Source organism: Bipolaris zeicola (genome assembly GCF_000523435.1).
Source record: "Bipolaris zeicola 26-R-13 unplaced genomic scaffold scaffold_93, whole genome shotgun sequence".
Taxonomy (NCBI): Eukaryota; Fungi; Ascomycota; class Dothideomycetes; order Pleosporales; family Pleosporaceae; genus Bipolaris; species Bipolaris zeicola.
In genome coordinates, this window is record NW_006912142.1 from 64,405 (window position 1) to 89,310 (window position 24,906).

The 24,906-nt window shown below is 52.0% G+C and overlaps 10 protein-coding genes across 10 annotated transcripts; 6 read left to right on the plus strand and 4 right to left on the minus strand.

Annotated features, from left to right (window-relative positions):
• Positions 1-1,265: 1,265 nt before the first annotated feature.
• COCCADRAFT_37519 (uncharacterized protein) lies at positions 1,266-1,725 on the plus strand (the record flags this gene model as incomplete). The annotated part of the gene is made up of 2 exons (XM_007714951.1): positions 1,266-1,406; positions 1,657-1,725. The coding sequence occupies 2 exons, from the start codon at positions 1,266-1,268 to the stop codon at positions 1,723-1,725; spliced, it is 210 nt and encodes a 69-aa protein (XP_007713141.1).
• Positions 1,726-2,266: 541 nt separating this feature from the next.
• On the minus strand, positions 2,267-5,156 carry COCCADRAFT_98340 (uncharacterized protein; the record flags this gene model as incomplete). Its single annotated transcript, XM_007714952.1, has 6 exons — positions 2,267-2,975; positions 3,047-3,294; positions 3,357-3,625; positions 3,683-3,817; positions 3,876-4,714; positions 4,783-5,156. 6 exons carry the CDS (start codon positions 5,154-5,156, stop codon positions 2,267-2,269), a joined length of 2,574 nt encoding a protein of 857 aa, XP_007713142.1.
• Positions 5,157-5,676: 520 nt separating this feature from the next.
• COCCADRAFT_26956 (uncharacterized protein) lies at positions 5,677-7,837 on the plus strand (the record flags this gene model as incomplete). The annotated part of the gene is made up of 2 exons (XM_007714931.1): positions 5,677-6,092; positions 6,145-7,837. The coding sequence occupies 2 exons, from the start codon at positions 5,677-5,679 to the stop codon at positions 7,835-7,837; spliced, it is 2,109 nt and encodes a 702-aa protein (XP_007713121.1).
• Positions 7,838-8,235: 398 nt separating this feature from the next.
• COCCADRAFT_98377 (uncharacterized protein) lies at positions 8,236-9,942 on the plus strand (the record flags this gene model as incomplete). The annotated part of the gene is made up of 3 exons (XM_007714953.1): positions 8,236-8,289; positions 8,417-8,758; positions 8,806-9,942. 3 exons carry the CDS (start codon positions 8,236-8,238, stop codon positions 9,940-9,942), a joined length of 1,533 nt encoding a protein of 510 aa, XP_007713143.1.
• Positions 9,943-10,539: 597 nt separating this feature from the next.
• On the minus strand, positions 10,540-11,322 carry COCCADRAFT_42679 (glycoside hydrolase family 17 protein; the record flags this gene model as incomplete). The annotated part of the gene is made up of 1 exon (XM_007714954.1): positions 10,540-11,322. A coding segment is annotated over one exon (783 nt), but the record flags the coding sequence as incomplete, so codon positions are not given.
• A 151-nt stretch (positions 11,323-11,473) lies between these two features.
• Positions 11,474-11,752, plus strand: COCCADRAFT_98426 (uncharacterized protein; the record flags this gene model as incomplete). The annotated part of the gene is made up of 1 exon (XM_007714955.1): positions 11,474-11,752. A coding segment is annotated over one exon (279 nt), but the record flags the coding sequence as incomplete, so codon positions are not given.
• A 2,434-nt stretch (positions 11,753-14,186) lies between these two features.
• Positions 14,187-16,241, minus strand: COCCADRAFT_98349 (uncharacterized protein; the record flags this gene model as incomplete). The annotated part of the gene is made up of 4 exons (XM_007714956.1): positions 14,187-15,155; positions 15,204-15,803; positions 15,850-15,917; positions 15,968-16,241. 4 exons carry the CDS (start codon positions 16,239-16,241, stop codon positions 14,187-14,189), a joined length of 1,911 nt encoding a protein of 636 aa, XP_007713146.1.
• Positions 16,242-16,534: 293 nt separating this feature from the next.
• On the plus strand, positions 16,535-17,987 carry COCCADRAFT_98365 (uncharacterized protein; the record flags this gene model as incomplete). The annotated part of the gene is made up of 2 exons (XM_007714957.1): positions 16,535-16,586; positions 16,642-17,987. The coding sequence occupies 2 exons, from the start codon at positions 16,535-16,537 to the stop codon at positions 17,985-17,987; spliced, it is 1,398 nt and encodes a 465-aa protein (XP_007713147.1).
• A 373-nt stretch (positions 17,988-18,360) lies between these two features.
• COCCADRAFT_98394 (uncharacterized protein) lies at positions 18,361-19,258 on the minus strand (the record flags this gene model as incomplete). Its single annotated transcript, XM_007714958.1, has 2 exons — positions 18,361-19,017; positions 19,085-19,258. 2 exons carry the CDS (start codon positions 19,256-19,258, stop codon positions 18,361-18,363), a joined length of 831 nt encoding a protein of 276 aa, XP_007713148.1.
• Positions 19,259-19,881: 623 nt separating this feature from the next.
• On the plus strand, positions 19,882-24,371 carry COCCADRAFT_98402 (uncharacterized protein; the record flags this gene model as incomplete). The annotated part of the gene is made up of 2 exons (XM_007714959.1): positions 19,882-19,944; positions 19,998-24,371. The coding sequence occupies 2 exons, from the start codon at positions 19,882-19,884 to the stop codon at positions 24,369-24,371; spliced, it is 4,437 nt and encodes a 1,478-aa protein (XP_007713149.1).
• Positions 24,372-24,906: the final 535 nt, after the last annotated feature.

Sequence of the window (24,906 nt, forward strand, 5' to 3'; positions counted from 1 at the left end):
CAGACACAAGGAAACCTAGATAATGATACCTGTATGAATGGAGAATGAATGACGATGAAAAATATCCCCAAATTTATTAACCTCGTTTAAAACCTTTTCATTCGCGTATCACGTTATTCTTTATCGTATGAAAAAAAAGTGAAGCAAAGGAAAGCGAAGAAAGAGAAGAAAAAAAAATCCACTAAAACCGGTTGGAGGAAGTTGTTTCTCACACCGCCTCCCTTCTTACCTGCATTCTTCTTTTCTCCATTCGCCAACACTACATGGACAAGAAAGAAAGAAAAAAGGACCGAAGACAAGAAACCTCCTCAACCACTTTCGCTTCTTCGCTTCATTTTTTCTCCCTCTCTCCCTCTCTTTACTCTTCTGTCTTGGGGGACTGTATGGACTAGGATAGTAAGCTTATATGTACGTAAACGTGCGTTTTTGTAAGCGAACTATATGCTCCGCGGCCCTATTTTTTTTCTTTTCGTCTCTTGCCTGATTTGCTTTGCTTTGCTTTGCTGCTGCGCGCGCTTAGAGACATGCAAGGCATGGGTATGTCAAGTACACATGCATGTACTTAGACCTTGTGTACATGCATGCACGATGCACATGCTAAACTGGTGCTTACAGGATGCATGGGGGGGCGGTGCAGGAAGTGCGCTAGGCTGGGAAAAGGATGATGGTGGGTTATTATCCACTAAGGGAAAGATGAGGAGAGAGAGAGAGCATGTGAAAAGGTGCTAGTCGAGTCGAAGGAGAAATTGAAGCAAGAACCTCTCTTTGTGTTTTTATGGGTAGGTAAGGGCAAGACAAAAGTGCACAGGCCAAGTGTTTGTCGCCGTAAACAAGACTGCGAGATATCGATATCCAACAACCGCCCCTTGAATAACTCCCCTTAGAAACATTTACAGCACAAACATGTGAAGCCTCCCAAACCCGGCCATCTCGCATGTGACCACCCCTCACTCCCCCCCAAAAAAACAACACGCGCTACCCGCCCCCCCCCCCCTTATGCCCTTGTTACCCTTTTTTAACCTTTTTACCCCGCTCCCCCACCACCATACACATCCACCACCCGTTCTTACGGTCGATCCTCTAGATCCTCTGATCTTCGCATCCCGCAAAAAAACGCCCCCAGTCCAGTTCGCCTCACAAAAAAACATCCGACTTACAGGCAACCAGACCCCCCGCCTTGATTAACTCCGGAAAGAAACCAAGACGCATCCCAGTCGCCAACAAACCCAAAACGACGGTATTTCGAAAGGGACAGGAAAAAAAAGATGTCTAGCAATCCCAACCAAGGCAACAGCGCCGCTGGAGGCAACGATTACCTTGACAAAGCCTTCAACACCGTCGCTAGTAAATTCGGGGGTGCACAGGGTAAGAAGATTGCAGCGAATAAAGGGTTGAGTGAGAAAATTGTACGTTTCCTCTCTACCTTTCTCCCTTTTTCCCTTCCCTCCCTTACCTCTCTCTCTCTCTCTCTCTCCACCTTTTCCTTCCCATCTTTACCCCTACATTCCCAAATCCACACACACACAATCTCGGCATCTGGAAAGTCGGAAGTGGATAGGGGAGAGTGGTAGAAGGCAGAGATGAGGGGGAGAGGAGGTAAACAGAAAAAAAATAAAATAAAAGCTGATAAAAACTTACCCCCCTTTTTTTTTATAGACCGATGGAATGCGCAAAGCCTATGAAAAAGCAACGGGGAAGAAGGTTGATCCCAAGATTTCGAATTGATCGCGCTAGGCCTTTAGAGAAGGCGGGGGGTGGATGAGGGAGGGGCGGAGGGAGAGAGAGAGAGAAGGGGGGGGGAGGGGAGGGGTTAATGCAAGGATGTGTGTTAAGAATGCTCCGTACTTTTAACACGTAGTTATACATATACCCACCACCACCACCACCACCACCAAGACTAGTTACTTACTTACTGCAGCTGCAGCCGCAAGCTCGTGTAATCCCTAAGAATTTTAATTTACTCGAAACTTTGAAAGTGCATAGGGGCCAAGTATACCGACATGAGACAACCAGATGGCATGATTTTAGAAACAAAACATCCACCCAATGCACCGTATTTTTTTTTCAAAAGACGTTACGAGATTAAAGCAGGACCCTGCATGATGACTCTCTTCATTTTTGCATACAGATGCACACGCACACACACACCTGAGATGTGTGCCAGTCATGCAAACTACTCGTACACGTTCTACCTTAACCTGCATACACACACACCCTCTCTTGAAGATGTGCAGTAATGCAAGCTACTACTACCACCTCATCCACCTTAACCAGCCAATTCAACCCTGCGCCTCAGCAAAGACCTCGCTTCCGTCTCACTCAGTAGCTCGAGGCCCAACTCATCTAGCACATCCCTAGCCGCCTGGTTATCCGCAAACAGCCGCTTTTCCACTTCCCACAGCCCCAGCAGCTCTTCAGCCCCAGCAGCAGCGCCAGTCTCATTTCCACCGCCCAATGACGTCGTGTCACCGGGGTGCTTTGCTTTTGGCGCAACATCCGACGGATCCTCATCACCGTCTTCTACAGCGCCCCAAGCCTCCGTGTCCCAATCTTCGTTATCCTCGCCACCGTCGTCATGCTTGGCCTCATCCTGGCCTGATGTACTAGATGGACCGCCTTTGACCGGTAAGCCAACAAGTTTCACACCCTCGAGACACTTTCTCAATCCCGTTTCTGCCACACCAGGGCCAACATGCTTGTCGACGACGCGGCACACAGCCAAGACATCAGCGTGTAACTGTGTGGCACCCTGGGTGGAGAAGCGGTACCGACTCAGTACGTTCTCCCAAAACACCGTCGAAATGGTAGTCAGCATGGCCCGGGTGATGCGGCGCAATGGCGCAGAGGCAAGGGCGCGTGAAAGGAACGCTAGTGTTGTGCGCAGATAAACAAGCAATGGATCCAGCTCTGCGGTCGGCGAGGGTTCAGCAGCGGAACTTGAAGCCGAGGGCCCGCCCAGCGTGGCCCACGGGTTGCTATCAGAAAAACAAATGTCAGTACACAGCTTTCGCATTAAACGGTGAAGTGATGTGGCGAGGAAACGTACATGTGCCGATATGCACGCAGCGCCTCGCGCACGTTGCTGTTCAGTGTGTCGATGATAATCTTCTCACTGCGGTCACGAAGGCGTGCGTACCACGATGCCGTTTCGTCAAACAGCGAACCTGCTTCCATGTCGTCGCTCTCAACTTTTTTTGACGTGCGTCCGGCCACATCTGCAACAGTCATGGTACCAATATTACTGGTCGGGCTACGAGCGCGATCTTGTAGCTCCTCCCAGATATCCAGGAAAAACTATGAGACTCAAAGTCAGCCGCAAGTCACATAGCACAGGGGTAATGCAGATATGAGCCTACCACATCGTCGCTCCAATCACGCATGGCCCGTTCGAGATAATCTGCACTGCCAAAGGTTTTGCAAAGGCGCTCCAGTCCTTCGACGCCAAGCAGCTTTTCCTGTTCCTCTTTGGTGATACCACCCATGGCACGACCCAGCGACGTAGTCATCGTCAGGTACGCTTCGAGATTGCTCTGCAGCCTCTCGTGCAACTTGTCAAAGATGGCAATCTGAATATCAATCAGGAAGGTAAGTTTCTGGCTAAACGAAGTTAGAGGCCTGTAGCGATCTGCAGAAATGTAAGGTTAGCGCCAGATTTGCAATATAGGGTAAGCGAGAAAAGTACCCGTTATGGTCTCGAGCAGGTCGTTTACGCGGATCGCTCCTTTTGTGGGCTTGGTGGCTTTGGGATCGACGCTCTCATAGTCAAGATCACCAAAGTCTGGAGCCTCGACAATGTTCTGATAGCGGGATAGGGCAACTGCTGCGTGTCAGTCATCCGTAACGAATTTCCACATTGGGCGCGGTAAAAAGCCTACAATCCTTTTCCACCTGCAGCCACAGTCCGAACCAATCACCCTGTACGAGGAATTCCCATGAAAGCCCCTTCCAGCCTTCAACGCCATGACCAGCATCGTAACCCCACGTGTCTCGGAGGTCCGTGTCAAAGTTCATCACCTCGTGTATCAGGTGGCTCAAGAGCTGTGGCTGGCCAGCAACCTTGGGCAGCAACGAGCCAATCTTGGTGCGCAGCATGGGTAGTAGGGCAGTTATGAAGGCCGACATGGCATCAATGTAGACGGGATTGAGCGCAAGATCGGTTCCGCGGAAGTGGCGTAGCAGAACAGGCTGGACATGGTCATTGACGAATCCGCTGTAGTCGTTCAGAAGCGTGGTGATGTGTGAAAGAAAATACTCGGGTCGATCAATGCGGTTCGTAGGCTTGTCGCCTTCAAAATGGTAGCGGAACCGCATCTCGAGCGGCTGCACCAGTACCTCCATGGGGAACAGCACTGGCGGCAGCTTGACCTTGTTTCCAGGACCATTGGCATAGCTCATGCCCTCGAGCTCGGGCAGTTGCAGGTCGAGAAGCTTGATAATAGCAGTCTCCCATTCTTCGCGCAGATTTGTGGGTATAGTTGCATTGGGCAAGGGCCAACGTATCTTCTTGAGCGTATATTCGAGCTGGGCAGAGAAGGCGTCGAGAATCTTGGTGCGCAGGGCATGGGTGATTTTACTGACGTAGTAGACCAGCTGGGGCGCGGCACCCTCTGCGTCTTCTTGCAGGTTGATGAGGCGCGTGTGAATGGCACGCAGCTGCTTGTACGGCGCGAGGGCGGCTTCGCTGGACGTCTGGAGTTTTGCCTGGGCTTGTTTACTGTAGCGGTACGTCAGCGGGCGGCGGCTCTGGGGTATGAGAGGTGGCAGCTGCTGGCGCTGGCGTACCTGAGCTTGTCCACTTCTGCCAACAGGTCTACATAGTTGGTGGCGACATCCAGACGGTGAAGCGTGTCGAGCACCTCAGCGAAGCGGGGCACGGCTTCGTCGCTTGTCTCCGAGGCGGTTATGACCATGAGGCGACGGTCAATGTCGGCCTGCTCGTGCCTAAAAGCGTCTGCATGCTGGGTGAGGGAGTCATGGTGAGCGTGGGCAGCGTCTTTGGCGTTGTGAAGGTCGCGCTGGGCATCGTGGAGCTGTTTCTTGAGCAGGCCGTGCTGGGTGGTGATGGTGGCCAATAGGTCGTGGAGCGAGTCGAGGTCGCCGAGCGTCTGCAGCCTATCGTCGAGGTAGTCTGCGACGCGAGTTGAATTGTCGTCCATGGATCGTACGATTCGTGGGCAGATGGCTGCGTTGGGCGAGGGTAGGCAGTCTGTCGCTGCGGCTGACGGTATTGCAGTTACCGTTCGGCCAGTGATGGTGGGGGTCCATCCTAGCCTGGCCACGCCCAAAACGGCTAGCGCACCGGGTTCTAGCGCCTTTCCTCTGCCCTGGTGGCGCCTTCCCGATCTTGGGGACCGCCTCGATCTCCACCGATCTGGGCTAGCCCCAAAATGGGCAGCAACTTTTCCCTAGCGAGCGCCACCCTCTGCCGCATCAGTCCACTGCTGGAAAACATGCTTACTGCACTGCGACTGCCGTGTCCAACGCCTCCGTTAAACCTCCATACTGCCCTTCCACGGCCCTCTCCAGCCCTACCCTTCCTGCCGACCGCCAGTCGGCTATAAGTCCCTGCTGCCCGGCCCTGCGTTGGGTGCTGCTGCGCACTGCAGACTTCTCTCCCCGCCTGGCTGCTGAAACGGTCCAAACTTTCGTCGCGCGCCGCTGCCGTCATCGCCAGCAATGCCCAAGGAACACAAGAAGCGCGGTCGCCGCGAGGAGCAGAAAAAGCGCAAGAGGGACGCCGACGACGATGCCAGCTCCAAGCGCCCCAAGCATGAAGATTCTGACCTGTTCCATGTCCAAGATTCAGTCCAGGAACTCGCCAATGGCCAAATCAGCCGCCCCAATGAGTCGCCTTTTTACGGAATGCTCGACGAGCAGGAGCAGGAGTATTTCAAAAAGGCCGACGAGATGCTCGAGTTAAACCAGTTCGAAAGCACCGAGGACCGTGACATCTTCCTGGCCAGTGTGTGGAAAGAGGCAGACGGCAAGGAATTGAAAATCGCCAACAGCCAGTCCTCGCGCCTACTTGAGCGCCTGATCCTCCTATCCTCGCCAGACCAGTTGAAAAGTCTGTTTCAAAAATTCAGCGGACAGTAAGTTCTTCCATAATGCCTTCTGCAATTGCTATGCTGATCGTCCTCTTAGTTTTCTCAACCTCGTCCAGAATCGTTTTGCCTCCCACTGCTGCGAAGCACTTTTCATAAAAGCTGCCCCTGCCGTTACGGAAGAGACTGTCAAAGCGGAACCTCTGCAGACCCCACCCGCCTCCGACCCCGATGAAGTCGTCGTCTCGATGGAAAATCTCTTTCTCTTTACACTAGGCGAGCTCGAGGGATATATGGGTTTTTTGATGACGGACAAGTACGCCTCTCATGTACTCCGGGTGTTGCTTATAATCCTTTCAGGTGCGCCGTTGGAGAAACAGACAAAGTCTGTCATGCAGAGCAAGAAGAAGGAAAAAATTACTGTTTCTGGCGCAGAAAAGGGTCAGGAGCGTGTCTTGGAGGAGAGGGTTGTTCCCCAGTCTTTCCTGGACGCCCTGGAAAAGGTCATTAGTGATAGTGTCTCTGGCATAGAGTCGCATTACCTTCGTTCACTCACCACACATCCGCTCGGTGGCCCAACCCTGCAGCTTCTTCTCAAGCTGGAATTGGCGCATTTCGGAAAGTCTCGAGCCAAGAACGAAAAGTCTATCATTCACCGACTGCTTCCTGACAACCCCATTGCCGAAGGAACTGAAAGCGCCATCCTCATCAACGGTCTGGTATATGACACGGTAGGATCCCGCCTGTTGGAAACAATTATCGAGAACGCGCCGGGTAAATTGTTCAAGGCCATCTATGGAGAATTCTTCAAAGAGCGCATGGGCAACTTGTCACGCAATGAAATCGCGGGATACGTGGTAGGTAAGATTCTTGAGAGGCTCGGCAAAGACGACCTAGAAGAAGCTATGCGCCAAATCGTCGACCAGATTCCCAGCCTAGTCGAACGCAACCGAACCGCTGTCATCAAAGTGCTCATTGAGCGCTGTGTGGCACGTGAAGTCAATTGCGCACCCATCACAGCACAACTTGAGGCCGCTTATGCTGGTTCGAACGGCTTTGAAGTCACCCGCATCCTTCGACTAAATGAAGAAGAGGGAAAACTACGCGCCAGGCATGTTCAGTCACCGGAAAAGGTTCATGGATCTCTGCTAGCACAAACCATGATGACCGTTGATGGACCCCTTGGTCAGCTTGTGTTTGACTCTCTTGCCAACTTGTCGCCTGAGCTTGCCACTCAGCTGGCTCGTGACCCAACAGCATCCAGGACACTTCAAGCAGCATTAATGTCAGAGAACGCGTCCGTCATCTTCCGCCGCAAGATGATCCAGCTATTTTACGGTAAAATTGGTGAGCTTGCACTCGACCCAGCAGCATCGCACGTCATCGACGCAATCTGGCAGGGCACAGCCGGTCTGGCCTTTATCCGCGAGCGCATCGCCGAGGAGCTGGCGGAAAACGAGAGTTCACTGCGTGAATCTCATGTAGGCCGTGCCGTCTGGCGAAACTGGCGCATGGATCTCTACAAGCGTAGGCGTAACGATTGGGTCACACAATCCCGCTACACAGCCGGCAATCAAGGCTTCCAGTCATTCCCAGAGGGCACTAGTGATGCGCCTCAAAATCCCAAGGCGGGCAGGCAGCTGACAGCTATTGAGCTGGCAAGGCAGAAGCATGCAGCTGCAAAGGCTGCACAAGGAAAAGACGGCAAAAAGTCCAAGAAGGGAAGCCAAGCTACAAACGGTAGCGTGAGCAGCGGGAGTAGCAGCAAAGGCAAAAGTGTTGCGGCACAATGACAATGGCGACACCACGTACATGGCGTGGGGTATTTTCTATATCAGGCTGCTTCATCACTCTGGCGTTAGATAAGGTGGATCTGTTGTAGTGGTTGATTTGGATGTTTGGTTTTTGATTCGATGATCGTAGATACCTTTCTTAGTGGCATAATTTGCATGTGCGATTACGCATTTTTGGCGGACCAGGAATGGTCAGCTCGATTAAAAAATCCATGACTGCATGTTTGCCATTTGCTCAGGTAGCCGGCACTAATGCCGATTAGCTCGGGCAACTTTGCGCGCCATTTCTGTGCCGTGATTTTTGCTCCTACACATCACCACCACAGTTCTTTTCAATCCAATCCTTGCACTGACCTTTTTCGAGCTTGAATTGCTTCAATTGTCTGACGACTTGTGTCATGTCTTCCATACCCGGAAATACGCCTCTCAATAGGGCTGATGAAGTCAAAGATGTAAGTTCCTCGGAACCATTTTCCGACCATTCCGACAGCAAATGTTGTGTAACTCACTGCACATCGATGATGACTCCAATTCATCATTCGCCCCCACCAGATAGCATGATGTTAACACTACCACCAGCTTCTTGATGCTATCCAGGAGTTGATCATCCCGTTCATTCGCTCTGCAGACGAAGATGCTGCCACTAAGCACACCGGACATAGTCTGCGAATAGAAGGTAGTGGTGGCCCAAGAACTACAATTGTTGAGCATCACCCTCCCAAGAAACTGGAATCGATTCTCAGTGAAGAGTTGGAAATCAATGACAAAAAAGTTGGGAAAGATGGACTAGTCAAGCTGGTGAGCACCGTGTTAAAATATAGCGTCAACACTTGGGATCAAGGGTTCCTGGACAAATTATATGCGAGTACGAACGCTGTGGGTGTAGTCAGCGAGCTGCTTTTGGCTGTGCTGAACACAAATGTAAGTTTTTTCTCTTGCTTAGGCAATCGGGTACTAACTCTCTCCAGGCCCATGTCTACCACGTCTCGCCCGTACTAACCCTTGTTGAAAAACGAACAACAAAGTACCTAGCTTCTCTCTTTGGCCTCCCAGAGAAGACTTGTGGAGGAATCTCCCAACCAGGTGGCAGTGCCGCCAACGCCTCTGCCATCGTCATCGCTAGAAACACTCTATTTCCAGAGACCAAAACTGACGGCAATGGAACTCACAAATTTACCCTCTTCACCTCAGCTCACGGCCACTACTCCGTCGAAAAGGCCGCCAACCTCTTCGGCCTCGGCTCTAAAAACGTCATCGCCGTCCCTGTCGACGATGATGGCCGCATGATCCCCTCTGAACTCGAGCGCCTCGTCACCGAATCCAAGACCCGCGGCGAAACCCCCTTCTTCGTCAACGCCACAGCAGGCACCACCGTCCACGGCTCCTTCGACCCCTTCCCCGCCCTCTCTTCAATCTGCAAATCACACAACCTCTGGCTCCACATCGATGGCTCTTGGGGCGGTAGTGTTATCTTCTCTCCTACCTACGCCCCTGCGCGTCTTGCAGGCTCCCACCTCGCAGACAGCATAACCGTTAATCCACATAAAATGCTCGGCGTCCCCATGACTAGCAGCTTCTTGCTCGGCAGAGACATGAATTCCTTTTACCACGCCCTTACGCTCCCCGCAGGCTACCTCTTCCACAACGCCCCCGGCACAGATGCACAGGATATATACGACCTAGCAGACTTGACACCCCAGTGTGGTCGCCGCGCAGATAGTTTGAAGTTCTTCCTCGCACTGCAATATTATGGCCCCCAGCATTTCAGCGACTTGGTCGACAGAGCCTACGACAACGCAGAGTATCTGCTGCAAAAACTCAAGGATAGCGGCAGTTTCAAGACGATTAGTCCGGAGCCGCTGCCTTGTTTGCAAGTGTGCTTTTACTATGCCAAGGGTGGGTTGGTGAGCGAGGATTCGGAGAAGAATAGTCAGGCTACGACGGAGATTGCGCACAGATTGGTAGGTAGGGGGTTCATGGTTGATTTTGCGCCCGGTGAGCAAGGCAAGTTTTTTAGGGTTGTGGTGAATGGTAATGTGGGCAGGGGGACACTGGATGGCTTGGTGAAAGCGATTGAGGATGCGGCAGCGGAGTTGAGGTTGTGAGAGTAGAAGGGCGAGGTGGGTGGGTTTCCGCCTTATTCGTTTTGCGGTTCAACTGGGAGGATTGTTGTTATAGAATACTTATGTGATGGTAGATGTAAGACGTAGAGTAAACAAGAGCATCTCATAGAAAATGGGAATACATAGTTAGACTGCCTATGCCAGCAAGACATTCACATTCCTCACGAAAAAGAAATTCAGGACACGTATCAGTGAGTCGTGTTAAAAGTAATGTTAATGGTATTTGGCTCTTGTCGGTTTCCATGCGCTGGTTCATGTTAAAGATTGTTAATGATGTTCAAGATGTTCTGTCGCAGCAATGAAATGATTCATTGGAAAATCAGGGTATCTATACTACATGTGTGCTGCAAACCCATCGTACCTCATACTTGCATAATCTCATAATCGTACAAGGAACAAGCTGCCGTATACATGAATAGGGCACCAGGCCACACAACGACCTGATCCACATGGAAAGAAAGAAATCATAAGATACAGGCGTATACAGCCAAACAATGAGGAGGTGCAGACTCATCTCCACGACATTCCATCGAGCAGCGCCATACTGAAACCTTCATGTCACCAAGACACCTACCCGATGACGCCCCAGAAACGCTCGGCGTTGAAAGTAGATGCTGTATTGACCTTCCAGCTGGAATCAAAAGCGCTGAAGAGAAACATGTCGCCACTGAAAGATGCGCGGATCGACTGAAGAGCAATGCGCTGGTTCTCTGGCGAGGGGATAGCCTCACCGTTAGGGCTACCCTGGCGAGGCCAACCCGACTCGGTGACGACAACACGCTTATTGTTGCAGGCAGACTGTACACGTTCGACTTGGCTCTTGACGAAAGGACCCGCATCTGCTGCGTGTGTGTGCTGGTCAAAGAAGGCATGGATGTTGACCATGGCCACGTCTGAGGCTTCGCAGATAGACGGGTTGTTAATGGTAGCTGGTGCCGTCTCGACAGCGCCCACAGGGCCGTTGTAGCCAAGTTGTCGTAGCTGGGTACGCGCTCTACCGATTGCGTCGACAACCTGCGCTGCAGTCATCCTGCCCTCATTTACACGTTCGTTCTCCACTGTGAAGAGCTGTATGACGTCCCAGTTGCCGCCGGCATGCTGATCGATAGCAGTCTTGTAGGCTTTAATGACCTCGCTAACGTCTTCACCGCTACCACCTGCATCCAGGTACGCGCCGCTCATGAGCTTTTGGCCGTTCTTAAGCGCATTCTGAATACCAAGAGAGATCTGATTGCAGTCCATGCCGTACAAGCGAATCATCTTGAAGTCTCTCATCCTACTAAACTCGCTCGCGATTTCAGCCTCCGACTTACATTCTGATGAGCCAGTGTAGACATCCCAGGTTATACCCATAGGGAGGCTGCCCGCACTGAGATTTTCGGTTGGGGCAGGTGACGCAGGAGAAGAAGGCGGCGGCGGCGGCGGTGCAGCCGGAGGGGAAGGTGGTGCAGCTGGAGGAAGATACTGCTCCGCTGGAAGCAAGGACGACGGCGCCGGAGGAGAAGGCGGCTCAACTGGGGGAGATGGAGGTGCTGCCGGGGGAGAAGGTGGCTCAACTGGAGGCAGAGACGGTTCCACTGGAGGTGAGGAAGGTTCGACCGGAGGTGAGGAAGGTTCGACCGGAGATGAGGGAGATTCTGCTACGGAAGAGGATTGGGCTGCAGGCTCCAATGCCTCAGTGGTGACGGGTGCCGCAGAAGAAGACTCAGGCGCAACAGCTGGTGTAAGTGAAGCAGGAGTAGATATGACAGAAGCAATCGAAGAGGGAGTCGTCTTTGGTAGAGCGGCCTGAGAAGTGCTTGAAGACAGAACTGAAGACATAGCCATGACAGGGACCTTAACGGAAGTTGAGGTGGAAAAGGCTGCACCCCCTTCATCCACGTAGATGACAACTTCAGCGACCACCTCAGTCACATACACAACCTTGGTGACGAGTTCGCGCTTGTGGTCTAGACTCATTCAGTCAATGGGGTCTCGCCAATGGAGTGTATGACTTACAGAGAGGACGCCCGCTCGCGGAGCCCACCAGAAGGCCGGCAGCTGCCAGAGCACTCGCCAAAACGACAGTCTTCATGGTGAAGATGAATTGAACCTTATGAGATATTCGTGCTATACAGCCAATGCAAAAATTGCTGTGTGTCTGGTTGCGGTAGAGTGTTTGACTCGAGCACAACTCAAGTTGTCGGACAAGATACAAAAGAGTGACTGCCTGCAGTTGGCAAAAGGAGAGGAAGCCGGGCCACGCTAAGCGAAGAGATCGTGAAGCAAACCAGACAGTAAAGACTGTGTGCGAGGTGTTGTAGGTCAAGTGTAACAAGAGAGCTGGAGTGAGTGACCATATCCTCTTGCATGTCCTACCTCGCGCTTGGCAGTTTTGGGTCTAGCGCCAGCGCCGTTTGGTAATCGCGAACAGATAGTGAAGGGCGTTAGTATTCTAGACCATTGAGCAAACGAAATCCCAAGATTATGAACGCATTGGGTGAAGTGGTGAGGGGTAGGGGGGGCAATTACAATCTGGGGCAAGGAACAAAGACTGAAACACCAAAGTGCCTCAGGCGTTGGAGTTGAATCGTCAAAACGAATGAAGGCAACCGAGGATAGGAAATAGTTTCAAATCAAGCCGGGAAAATTATGCTGGCATTTTGACGTTTGAAGTGCTGTTTTTTTAATGAAAAGTAGGGTGGTAGTCGGTCACCTACCATGTATACCCGACAAGTGTAAACAGCAATACAACCATCATCAAAACGGGAACAGACAACGATGGAGGACGGTATCTTAGAATAGCCTAAGATACATACTCACTGATGAGCTTGCGAAGCTATGCATTCAGTACAAGAGCGGACTGCGACCATTCCGGAGCATGCTAATACACATTGTAACTGGTGTCGGCGCAAAGTAATGGATATACACCTTGGCGCTTCGAGACCAAGGCTTGGTACACGATGCTAGACGGAGCCATTTCTTTGGCCTATATTTTCCATATAGATCCCAGCCGAATCTGAGGCTACGTAATAAAACTTGAAGGGATTGAAGACAGCAATGAGATATAGGAAACAAAGACTCGAGGGCCAAACGGTTCTTGAGAAACGATGTGGCAGCTGTCCAGAATGATAGTTGCAAATAGGAGAACTCGCGATACCTGCAGCACTGAGTACACATATTTAGCAAGCATGAATCGTAACAGTCTTCTCGAAGGAATAAGTGGAGGAAGCCAGGTGTATTTGAGTCTCAGGTACTCGAGCCACATGAAACCAGCTGGAGACAGGGATTCCACCCTTGATACCATCAACTTCGCAAGTATACCGAGAGAATCCTAGATTAGATTGAAAAAAGCCATGTGATGACGCAGAAAATAGCCATTGCCAACTCTGCACGAAATGAGAGGAGAATATGTCATTCAGCAAGCTCCAGAAAGGCAGCCTGGCAAGCCACCGAAAGCGGGGGCACGTGTCCCACAAACCACGCTCACTTCACCTAGAAATCTAAGCCGCAGGGCCAAACCCACACTCGATACCTTCTTTTACTCCCCCCTTACTTTTGCTCTTTTTGAAAAAAAAGTAGTAGTAGCCGTTTTCTTACAGTTAGCGAGGATAGAGGAGCAAGAAAACGTACCAGCCAGCCAAAATCCCAGACACGACTCAAGCACACACCCCTCGGTACAGCAACAGACGAGCGCGCACGGCCAACGCATCCGCCCGACCCTTCCTTTCGTCACGTCACTATCCCTTTCGTATACAACGCATTGGCCTTTTACTTCCCATAGCGTAAGGGCGCGCGCCCCAACCATTGCATTTTCGCAAGCCCGCCCACGCACCCAACAATCTCTATGTAGTATATATACGATTTATTTTCAATGTGTGATTGTGCAGTGCGAGGATTTGTACGAACTCATTTCTTGCCTTTTACCAGAAGTGACCGCGAGTCCCGCACAACACTGCACTTACTCAATCTTTGGAACAACTTTTCACCCAGCGTGGGTTCGAAACTCTGTTTTTACCATTTTCTTTTTGCTGCCCTTTTTTGTTAACTTTACTTAACAGTCGATTTTTCTCAACAACGCTATATACACAGCGCATACCTAATGTAATAACAACAGCCTTTTCCTAATCTTTATAATTTAGTAGTCTGTGATTTTTTTATGTGCAACAATGTTGGTCATGCTTTGAGCAATAGGTACAACATCGCGCAATCTTCCGTCAAGAAGTGCCTGCCTCAATCTTGCCTATCTAACACTTCATCTTAATCCCCTTCCGTTTTTCATTTTCACGCCACTCAAACATGAACTGCACGCCTGTAAACAACGCACAGCAAGCTGTCCCAAAAAACATCCAACCAGACCACGTTCCCACAATACCACTAACGAGACCCTTTAGCCCATCCATTCCAAGTGCAAAGCCAACGAGATTAGCTGTCATTAGCATCAGAATCTCGCCAACAGCACCCACACCACACAACCAGCGGTAAGCATCGGGATTGTTCTTCCACTTCTTCGCTGGGAAGATGTATGATGCGATGATCTCTGGAAGAACAAAGAGAGTAACAAGCCATCCCCACATGAGCAGTCGGAGTTGAATGTCATGCCAGATGGCAATAAAGGTAAACACGGCTAGGTAGTTGCCTACCGCCCTTGCCTTGCCGAGGATACCCTCGCCCTTACTTCCACCAAGAGGAATATACAGATACCTCAAGCTCCACTTGTTGAAGCTGCGGTGCCACCCGCGCCAGAAGTGCATAACAGAATAGTTGTCAGACATGCAACGCACCATATTCTCTGGTGGATCAATACCATCCATAAGTGACCACAGACGGAAGAAGCGCCATGGGATGAGTAACTTTAGCCAAATGTGTTTGAGGTTGAAGAAGCCCAGCATGCTCAGCTCGCAAGGTGTGTACTGAGACCAGTCGGGCTTCTCGTGAAAAATGGCGACCATGTACATGTAATGAATCATAATCTCCATAGTAAGAAGGACAACGATGAAACGGATCAAGTAGAGGCTCGTTCGGTTGGTGGTGATGCTGTGAGGCCGGTAGCGACATTGCGCTATGTAATCGTTGAATGTTATGATGGGTCCGGCCAGGTAGAGTGGAGAATAGGTAACATATGCGAAATAGTTGCGGAATGAGTAGTCCGCGGGTTTAGCAGGGATGGATACTCGATCACGCTCGGAGAGGTTGGAAGGGTCGAGTTGTTTCTTCTTGGATGTTATTAGCTATATCGAACCGAGGGAGGGTGGGAAGAATACTTCAAGAGGACTATTATTTCGAGAGTTGAGTGACCAGTAGTAGTCGAGGTTAAAGCTTATGAGTCGGAGGATGGTGAAGTTGAAGAGCACTTCCCAACGTGGAATGAGGCCACCATAGCTGTCAAGCATATGGCCGAAATCAGATCTTGACTCGCCCTTTTCTGAGGTAGCAGATGGGAGAAATGTGCCGAGTATAGTTGCATACGAGTAGCCCCGGCCAAATTCATTGGCGAACAAGGTGCCTACGTTGAAGATCCACGTTGCGGCAGGTATATACTGCCGAGGGAGCTTCTTTCCGATGCAGTAATTGGCGTAGAGGATTGCTAGGATTTTGAATGCCGAGAAGCCATGCAAAGCAACAAGAAATATAGTGGCAAAACCTACATCAAATGATATGCGTTGAAGCATGCGGGCATCCGCTGCAGCGGACGGTGTTAGACCCATGGTGAGGCCATTGCTCGCCGACGACCGTACTTGGGTGTATGTACCAGCTCGCCAGAAAGAGTCATATGCTTTGCGCAAATTTGGATGCAGTAGTACTACGATAAACAGATATGGAATGTTCTGACGGAAGCCGCCATACTGAGCATCAACATTATCCTGAGAAGTCAGTGAATTGCACATGACAAGGGGCAACACAACATACCACTTTCCGCCCAGGTATCCAACCATCAGAAAGGAGATGTTCGAATTTTGGATAATTTGGGTGCGATTCTACAAGTTGGTCAACACATGACTCTTACTTATGGTATCACCAAGCATACCTTTAGACACGTCCAGTACGGATTTGAACATCATGAACACGCTGGCCGAAATGGCCACGTAGTAGAAATAAAACTCGAGTGTATTCCATCGCGGAGGATGGATGTCACTATCTGCACGTTTGGTGCCATCTCTTCCTTCTTTTACAGGAATTGGGCCCACTGGGTCAAGTTTGGCCTCCTCGAGCGCCTCCTTGGGCGGTGTGGTGGCTGGTATTACGAAGCGAGTGTCGAGGGTATCGAGTGCATACAGCTGGCGGATGAATTTGAGCGCCATGGTGACTTATATCCTATGTCTTCATTTCTCAGGTTCTGAGAGACCCTGCGAACAAATATCTGGGGGGATGCGGGGCGGAGGCACGAGGGGTAAGTGCGGTGGTGGAGGACAGGTCCGCAACCTCAACTTTTGGAGTTCGCGTCTTGCGACAGCTTCTCTTGAACACCAGCACCAGCTCCACAACCACGCCCGCTTTGACTGACTCGGAAACTCGACAATTACGCGTCAATCCGCCGTACCATACCCGACACATTTCCTTTCACCAGTCTCCGCGCCGGCGATAATCGCGCGCGATGAACATTCCCAACTCGTCGACCGCACCCGCTGCGGGAGAGTATGCTGGAGGTACCTACGATTGTCCGAAGCTCTATAGCGCGCGCCTAATAATAACAAACTATAGATGAGGTCTCAGCGATCGTTCTCGACCCCGGCTACTCAACTGTACGCGCAGGATTCGCCGGCGAAGATGTTCCCAAATCCGTATGCCCTTCCTTCTATGGCCTCACATCATCAGGCGACCGTCTGTTCGGCGAGAACGCGATACACGCTCCAGTCGACGGGCTTGAGATTAAGAATTACTGGGGCTCAGATGGCATAGTAGAGGACTGGGAGACTGCGACCAAGCTGTGGGAGTATGCGATTACAAGCCGACTCACGGGCGCAAAACCGACAGACCCCAAGAAGAACGGGCTGAACGACGGCAACGACGAAAATGGAAACGGAGAGGCTATGGATGTGGACATGGAGGCACTAGAGAACAACGAGAAGCCCTTGGAAGACAGTCCGCTGCTCGTCACAGAACCAGGCTGGAACAGCGCAAAAGCAAGGGAAAAGTACATTGAGATTGCAATGGAGGAATGGGGAACCCCTGCCTTCTTCCTACAAAAGACGGGCGTATTGGCTGCTTTTGCATCGGGCAAGGCTTCTGGAATCATCATCGACGTCGGCGCCTCCCACACGTCTGTTACGCCTGTCCTCGACGGCATGGTATTACGAAAGGGTGTGCAAAAGTCGCCTCTGGCCGGAAACTTTGTCTCTGATCAGATCCGGCTGTCGTTCAAGCAGGCGCAACCAGAGGTCCCGCTGATACCCCATTTCATGGTGAAGAGCAAGACGCCCGTCGACGCTGGTGCACCCGCTCAAGCCACGTATAAGACCTTCTCCACACCGCCTACCGACTCCTTCCGGTTGAATGAAGAAGAACGCATTCTGACATCGTTCAAGGAGTCGGTAGTAGAAGTATGGCCTGGCCCCGGCCGCTTCAGCACCAACGAGGAGCTAGCAAAGAGCATGCCCGGCCGACCCTTCGAGATGCCCGACGGCTGGAACCAAGTATTTGGCGTGGAGCGATTCCGCGCCGCCGAAGGCCTCTTCGACGCCTCAGCAGCCCGTACTTCCGACACAAGTCCCGCTCCCAAACCCGAGCAAACAATTCCCCGCCTCGTCCAGGCTGCCGTCCAGCAAGTCGATGCTGACCAGCGTCCCCTGTTGCTCTCCAACATCGTCGTCACGGGCGGTAGCACCCTGCTGTACAAGTTCAACGAGCGCCTCAACTACGAAGTCAACTCCATCTACCCGTCTACCCGCAACAAGCTTATTGCCCCCGGCAGCGTGGTGGAGCGCAAGTACGCTGCTTGGATCGGTGGCAGTATATTGGCTAGTCTCGGCAGTTTCCATCAGCTGTGGATCTCCAAGAAGGAATACGAGGAGCATGGTGCGAATATCGTTGAGAAGAGGTGTCGATAGGGGATGGGCATGCATGAAAGGGGTTTATTTTTCGAGCTCACGAATCATGTAGAGAGTTGAATATATTGGTTGCTGTGTCCTCAGTCAGGGATAGTCATTTTACTGTAATGTTACTTGCGATGCTTGGTCTGTCTAGTGGAGTTGAAATAGTGATGAAATATCTGAAGTTCACATCTTTGAGCCTTCAATGTTCCCAATTGGGTCACGTAAACAAGTGCGCAACGCCTGGTCGGCATGAGGACAGAAATGGTTCATCATCATCATGTCTTCTAGCTATCCGATTCAAGGAGTTCATTCGACACCTGATACCGGTGTATAGTACATGTTCTTCATGTTCGTAACGCCATGTCGTATATCGCCCAGAACTCTCCATCTACGAGTCTACATCCATTGTCTCGGCTGTGGCGGCCACGTCGTCGTCCTTGAGTTCATGCACGGTAACGTACTTGCTAATCTCTTCCTTCTTGATAATCTTTTCGTTGAGCACCGCCGTGGTGCCGCGTTGGAACCTGTAGTTTCTCTGCTTGGGCTGCCTGGTGTTCGGTGTCTTGTAGTTCCTCATCAGGGTCGTCTTCTCCTCTGTGATGACGGCCACGTCCACGTTGCTACCTGAGCCCAGATCGTTCCAGATACCGGCCTCAATGGCATTGGAGCACAGAGTGACGGCCTCGTCGCGCGTCAGGTGCGCCTTCCATTGTGTCTCAAAAACCGACATGGCGGCCAGCGAACCGGAACCCATGGTGACGTATGGCAGCTTGTCGGTGGAGCCGTGGGCGTGGACGGTGAAGAGGTGGGCGCCAGTAGGGTCGACACCAGCAACGACGAGGTAGGCACCAATGTGGCCCTGGTGGCGGAACAGGTGCTGCTTCAGCATCGTCATGCAGGTGACGACGCGGGGCTTGCGGCCCGTGGAGAGTGCGTGCAGTTCAAGATTGGATGAGATGATGGCTGTGGTGAACTCGGTGTCTGCAGCGGTACCGGCACCAGCGCACCAGATCTGGGGGGCGATGAAGTGAAGCTTCTCGCAGTTCTGCGGACACAATTGTTAGGGAGTGCATCGTGGTGAGGGTGGCATTCATGGCGGGGGAGGAGCGTACCTTGTCTGCGACGATGGGCCCGCTGGTTGCACGAGTATCTGCTGCAATTACCACACCGCCATCGAATAGACAGCCGACAATGGTGGTTCCCGTGCTGGTGGCCTTGGGTAGGGGGATGCCCTGAGCATGGAGAGCCACATTACGGTTGTGGTTGGAGAAGTCGAAGCCGCCCATGGTGTGTATGTGTGGATGAAGTGTGGTAAGCCTGGGGAGGACTGGTGGGCCGGTATTGCAGAAGCCGGGGGGTGTTCTGGCGAATGGATAGTATTCAACTTCCTGGACAGCGCTACCAGCGGGGATTTGTGTGCAGTTGTAGTATGTCGTGAGGCTGTTCCCAACACTGGTCGTCGCTCAAGGCAGGTCGGCGGCGGCGGCGATGGGGGACTTGCGTAGCTGGTCGTGCCTGGTGGGTGGAGCTTGGACCGCTGTGCTTGGCGCGGTGATCCGCCAGCTGCTAACCCCGACTTTTCCTAGACAGCAAAGCGCGTCTGGCAAAAGTGACGAGCTACTGGTTGCATGATTGCCGATGCATGCTGATGCCGCTGCACCAGGCTCTTTTTTGCGACATCACCGCCTTTCCCGTACCCGCCTTCTTGCTCTTCATCCTCACTCGGTCCCAGTCTTAGCCCTGTACTGGATCTTTCTTTGTTTCCCACCCCCCAGAATTCACGGTGACCGTGCACGCGCTTTCGCGCTAGACATCCAATGCATTTATGAATAAGCTGCGAACTCCAACGCGCGACACCAAGCCGTCTCTACTACGCGCCAGAACTTGTTCGGCCTGCAAATCTTGCAGAATGTCAAAGAGCCATGCGCCGGCGGTAGAGGTTGGGGCTGAGGTGCCCGAGATCGAGACGGAGGTAGCTTCTCCTGCCAGCATGCAAACCATCCCCCAAACTGACAGCGCATCCAGCATCTAGGCTTCAAAGTCCTTAGCAACGGAAAGCAAGGTCCCAAGAAGGTCAAACTTCTTCCCCGACCATGGCCTGCCGAAAATCTGCCCTCGGCCTCGGCCAACCTCCTCTCCGTCGCCTCCAAGCCTGGTCTCCTTGCAGCCGCTGGTCCCAATGTCCTCGTCATTGCATCTACCGACGCCGTGCGCAAAGCCTTCGAGGGCAAGACGATAGCCGACGACATTGACAAGCCCGACGATCCACGACTCGAGGAACGCGACATCGACGTCGTGTCAGACTTCACACCTGATGTCACCATCTCCACCGAGAATCTGCGTCACGTTGCCTTCTCTGCCGACGGAGACTTCCTCGTCGTCGCTCCCGAACAGCAAGCCTCCATTTCCATATTCAGTGTCGCCGAAGTCATTAAAGGTAGGAAAGATGCGGAACAGACGGTGCAAACAGACGCGCCTGTCCGCGCCCTTCTCCCAAACCCAGCCCCCGAGTTCGAGCATTTCTTCGCTATTGTCCTGGATTCTGGCAAGCTCCAGATATGCAATGTTACGGATGGTGCCAAAAAGACGATTCGCGATACTGACGTCAACTGTGCTGCCTGGAGTACGCGCGGAAAGGCTGTAGTCTCTGGTTCAACCGACGGTACCTGCGCCATTAATATGACCAATGGAGAACTCAAGGGTGTCATTCCTCGCGCACCGGATGTCGACGAGAGCTACGAGGTGACGGGAGTGACATGGCTGAATACGGAGGAGTTTCTCGCGGTCTACTCAATCAGGGATCAAGATCCAGAGAACCCAGAACCTAAGAAATTCAGTGTTATCAAGTCCGCGAAAGGTTGGGGATCCTTCACATACCATGCCTTCGCCTGGGATCCTCTTCCCGAGGCATTTGAACCCCCGCGACGACCCCTTCCTGCCCGCTTCTCATCCACGCGACTACGAAACTGGAAGCCCGATCTTGAAGATATGCTGATTATCACATCCTCGCACGCCGATTCAATCGCCATACTTGCTTCTACAAGTAACAAGATCTCCCCTAACCAACAAAACCTTAAGGAGCTTATGTTGGTCAACGTTGACGACACCAAGAAGGCGTCTGTACCACGTACAGCATACGGAGAAGATGAATTGGACAGCGTCTTCATTGGTGAAGCGCTGGATCTTTCAAGCAAAGAGAAGATTTTGCGTCCAATTCCGAGCCTGGAGGAAATCAACGAAGCTCCTTGGCCATTGCCAGCTTACATGGCTCTGACCCATGAAGGTCTTCTCACAGCTTGGTGGGTGGTGTGGAACCGCTCAATTGAAGCTGGCGAACGCTACCCGGGTCTCATCTTCAAGAGCGAGTCTACACAACGGGAGCCAACCACTACACCCCGGGCTCATACCCCTGCATCCAAACTTCCTGTCGCTACTTCCACAACACCATTTGGACAACCTTCCACACCTTCACACACTCCTTTTGGCAAGTCGGCAAACACTCCTGGAACTCCTGGAATTCCACACTTTGGCAATGCTGGACACAACTCCCCATCCCCTGCTCTGATGAGGCCTACGCCACCAGGCTTCGGCACACCTGGGTTTGGAGCTTCGACGTCAAGCATACCCACGCCTACGTTGAGCAAACCTCCACAGCCTGCGTTCGGTGCACCGACTGCAGTGGGTGGTGCTGGGAAAGCAGCCTTTGGTGCACCATCTGCGATTGGTGCAGCTGGCGGCTCTGGATTTGGTGCAGCGGGCAGTATGGGCAACAAGTCATCCCTATGGGGGACGCCTACCCAAAGTTCTGAGGCCAAGGCTAACCCTTTCTCTGGAGGTGGAGGGAACTCGTTCGGATTCGCCAAATTTGGACAGAATGGGGGTACGTCGAGCTTTTCCAGCTTTGGCAGCACTGGCTCTGCCCAAGCAAGTTCAGGATTTGCATCACTCGGACAAGGCCAACAAAAATCCGGTTTTGCTAATCTCAAGAGTGAGCCGAGCTTTGGTTCAACAGTCACTGTAAGTTCCGGAACCGGATCGTCGCTGCCTTCTTGGGGCAACACACCCGCCCAACAGAGCAGCTCGATCTTCGGACAGCCAAGCAAGTCTTCTTTCAATACAGCTTCGTTTGAGTCGAAGGCATCTGACATGAGTGACCCAAACGGCACGCAGCGGAAGAGAGACGAGGCCACACCGACACCCCAAGCCCCAGCATCGCAAGGCTTGTTTGGGCTTGCTGGTGGCTTCAAGCTCGGCACAACTTTCAAGAGCGACGGCACTGCTACCGACGATCCGGCAAAACCAGCTGCGCCTGCGAATGGCTCGTTCTTCGGAAGCGACTTTGCTAACACGCTTGGGACAACGGGACTCAAGCCCCCGGCTACACCCGCGAGCGAGCCCCCACAATATGTCTCCACCACACCAGCCTCACCACCAAAGCAGAAGTTGTTCCCGAGTGACACTCCTGCCAAAGACAGCGCAACCCCCAAAGCAGCACCTCCTGTACAGGAGCCGGCTACCCCTTTCGACGATGCCCCTCTCCCACCAGACTTCACCAAGTCAAAGCCATCCAAGGTCGATGACGCACCACTCCCTCCTGATTTCATGAACACCAAGCCCTCGCAGTCAAATGGTGACGATTTGCCCCCGCTTGCGGGTAGTCCAGGTGTCGAAGTGGAAGCTCCCAGTTCTTCAGTCGAGGCGTCTCCAATTGGCAATGGAGAAAATCACAGTGATTACTCTGAGGATGACCAGGACGATGACGATGATGAGGAACCCGATGATACCTATCCGCCAAACAACGCCTCAAAATCATACCAGCCAAAGATTGGTACTCAATCAAGCTACTTTCCCCCTGCGCCAACTCCTCCTGTCATGAAGTCTGGAGGTACCTCGCAATCCGGCCGAAGCACATCACCGGCTCAGAACTCTTTGTTCGGACAGCCCACTAAGCCCAATGGAACCCAGCCATCGTTTGGAGGTAATTCGTTGTTTGGACAACAATCTGTCAAAGCTCCCTTTGGTAGCAGACCTAATTCCTCATCTGCATCTGCGAAGCCCCCTTACCCACCTTCCGCTACCAACCGCTCTCAAAACCTTCGCTCGCCCAGTCCAATGCGTCCCAGCTCGTCTTCTCGCTTCCGACGTGAGCCTCTGGTCGCGCCTGGGGCTTCCCTTAGCTCTTCTCTCCAAGGATCCAAGCCCCCAACACCCCAGCCGCAGGTTTCCGATCTGGAGGACGAGGAGGATGAGAGAATGCGTGCCCAGCTTGCGCAGCCTATCGAGCCAAGTCGCCATCTTGAGGAATTCGTAGCATACCAGAACTACACAGGCGGTAAGTCGCCTAACAAGTCTGGTCACGCTGCTCAGATCGAAATGATATATAAGGACATCAATGGCATGGTAGACGCTTTGGGCTGGAACATGAGGTCGATCAAGGCCTTTACTCTATACCATCAGCAACCTCAACCTAACCACCAAGTCGATCGAGGCATGCTGGAAGATATTTTGTCCCAAGGACATGATGGATCGTGGTTCGAGAAGTTCACACTGTGTGAGATACAAGCATTGAAATCTCTCGAGGAAGATTTGGAGCAGGAGCTTGACGCCGGTCGAGTGCAGGACGTACTCGATAAGCTAGCACAGCTTGCTCGCCTCCTCCACGAGAAGGCTAAGCTGATGACTCGTCTCAACGATATTCGTCGCCAGATCATCAACCGCAAGGATCCTGAGAGAATCGAGGCGCTTCGCAAAGCACCCTTGCCAAAGGAGCTAGCGGATGGACAAAAGAGTCTGCGCAATGACTACGCTCAGCTACTCACATCGCTGCGCAAGGCTGAAGATGCCGTTGCTGTCCTTCGTTCTCGCCTTGCTACTTACAATGCCCAGGCTGGCAGCACCAAAGCTGTTCCTTCTATGGAAGCTGTCAAGAAGACAATCTTGAGACTGGCCAATCTTGCGGAGCAGAAGAACAACGACATTCTCGTTCTCGAGGCGCAAATGCGTAAGCTGGGTCTTGCCGAACCGAGTCGTCCATCGTCTTCCTCTTCACGCACTGGTACACCACGACAATCCGGCCGGACCAGTCTGCGTCGCAGTGTCGCTGACACACCATATGCTACACCTCCCACGGGCCATAAAAAGCTTACTCTGACTGAGTTGAACCGTCGCGCTCTTACCCCCGAGGTCGATAATACGCCAACTCCCGGGAAAGGCTACGGCTTGTTTTACACACCTGAAGGAAGTCCCGCAGCCGGCGGAAAAGATATTGCTCGTTTGTCAGACCTCGTCGACGAGAACATGGATACTTTGAGGGAGACGGCAAGAAGCAGGAAACAAGTTGCCAAGAACCTGAAAGGTGTTCTCCTGGAACGGGGAATCAAGGTCACAAGAGTCAATTAAGGGAGAGTGTTAGATGATGGGTTGGAAGGTCAAGATTGGTAATTCTGGAATTATGATTGTGTGTATGATTAAGCGTTTTTGGTGATACATTGCTGCAAGGTGTTCTATTTGGATAGCGATTGCATGGAGCTAGGCGAGGGATCTGCGTCGGAGAAGAAAAAAAAACGTTCGTTCACAATGGCGATTGCGCGATTGGATTCCTTGATTGAACATGCGATTTCTCAATTTGTGATTCATGTATTGGATTTCTTGATAGGTGTATATTTACTTCACATATGCGAAATGCAGAGACTTGAACAAAATAATTGTCCGCACTCGTTAACGGGAGAGGAGGAGTATATGACTGCTGATCCTTACCACATTGCAGCCCCCTATGTTCTCAGGTTCGGCTAGTGAGCGGATCTATTAGATACCTCACCTCTATCCAACACCTATCGACCTGGTTGTATATACATATCAATGGATGAAGACAAATTTCGTGCACTGAAGTACTGTTTATGAGGTGTCTTTCTTAACATTTCATTCAATTCTATAC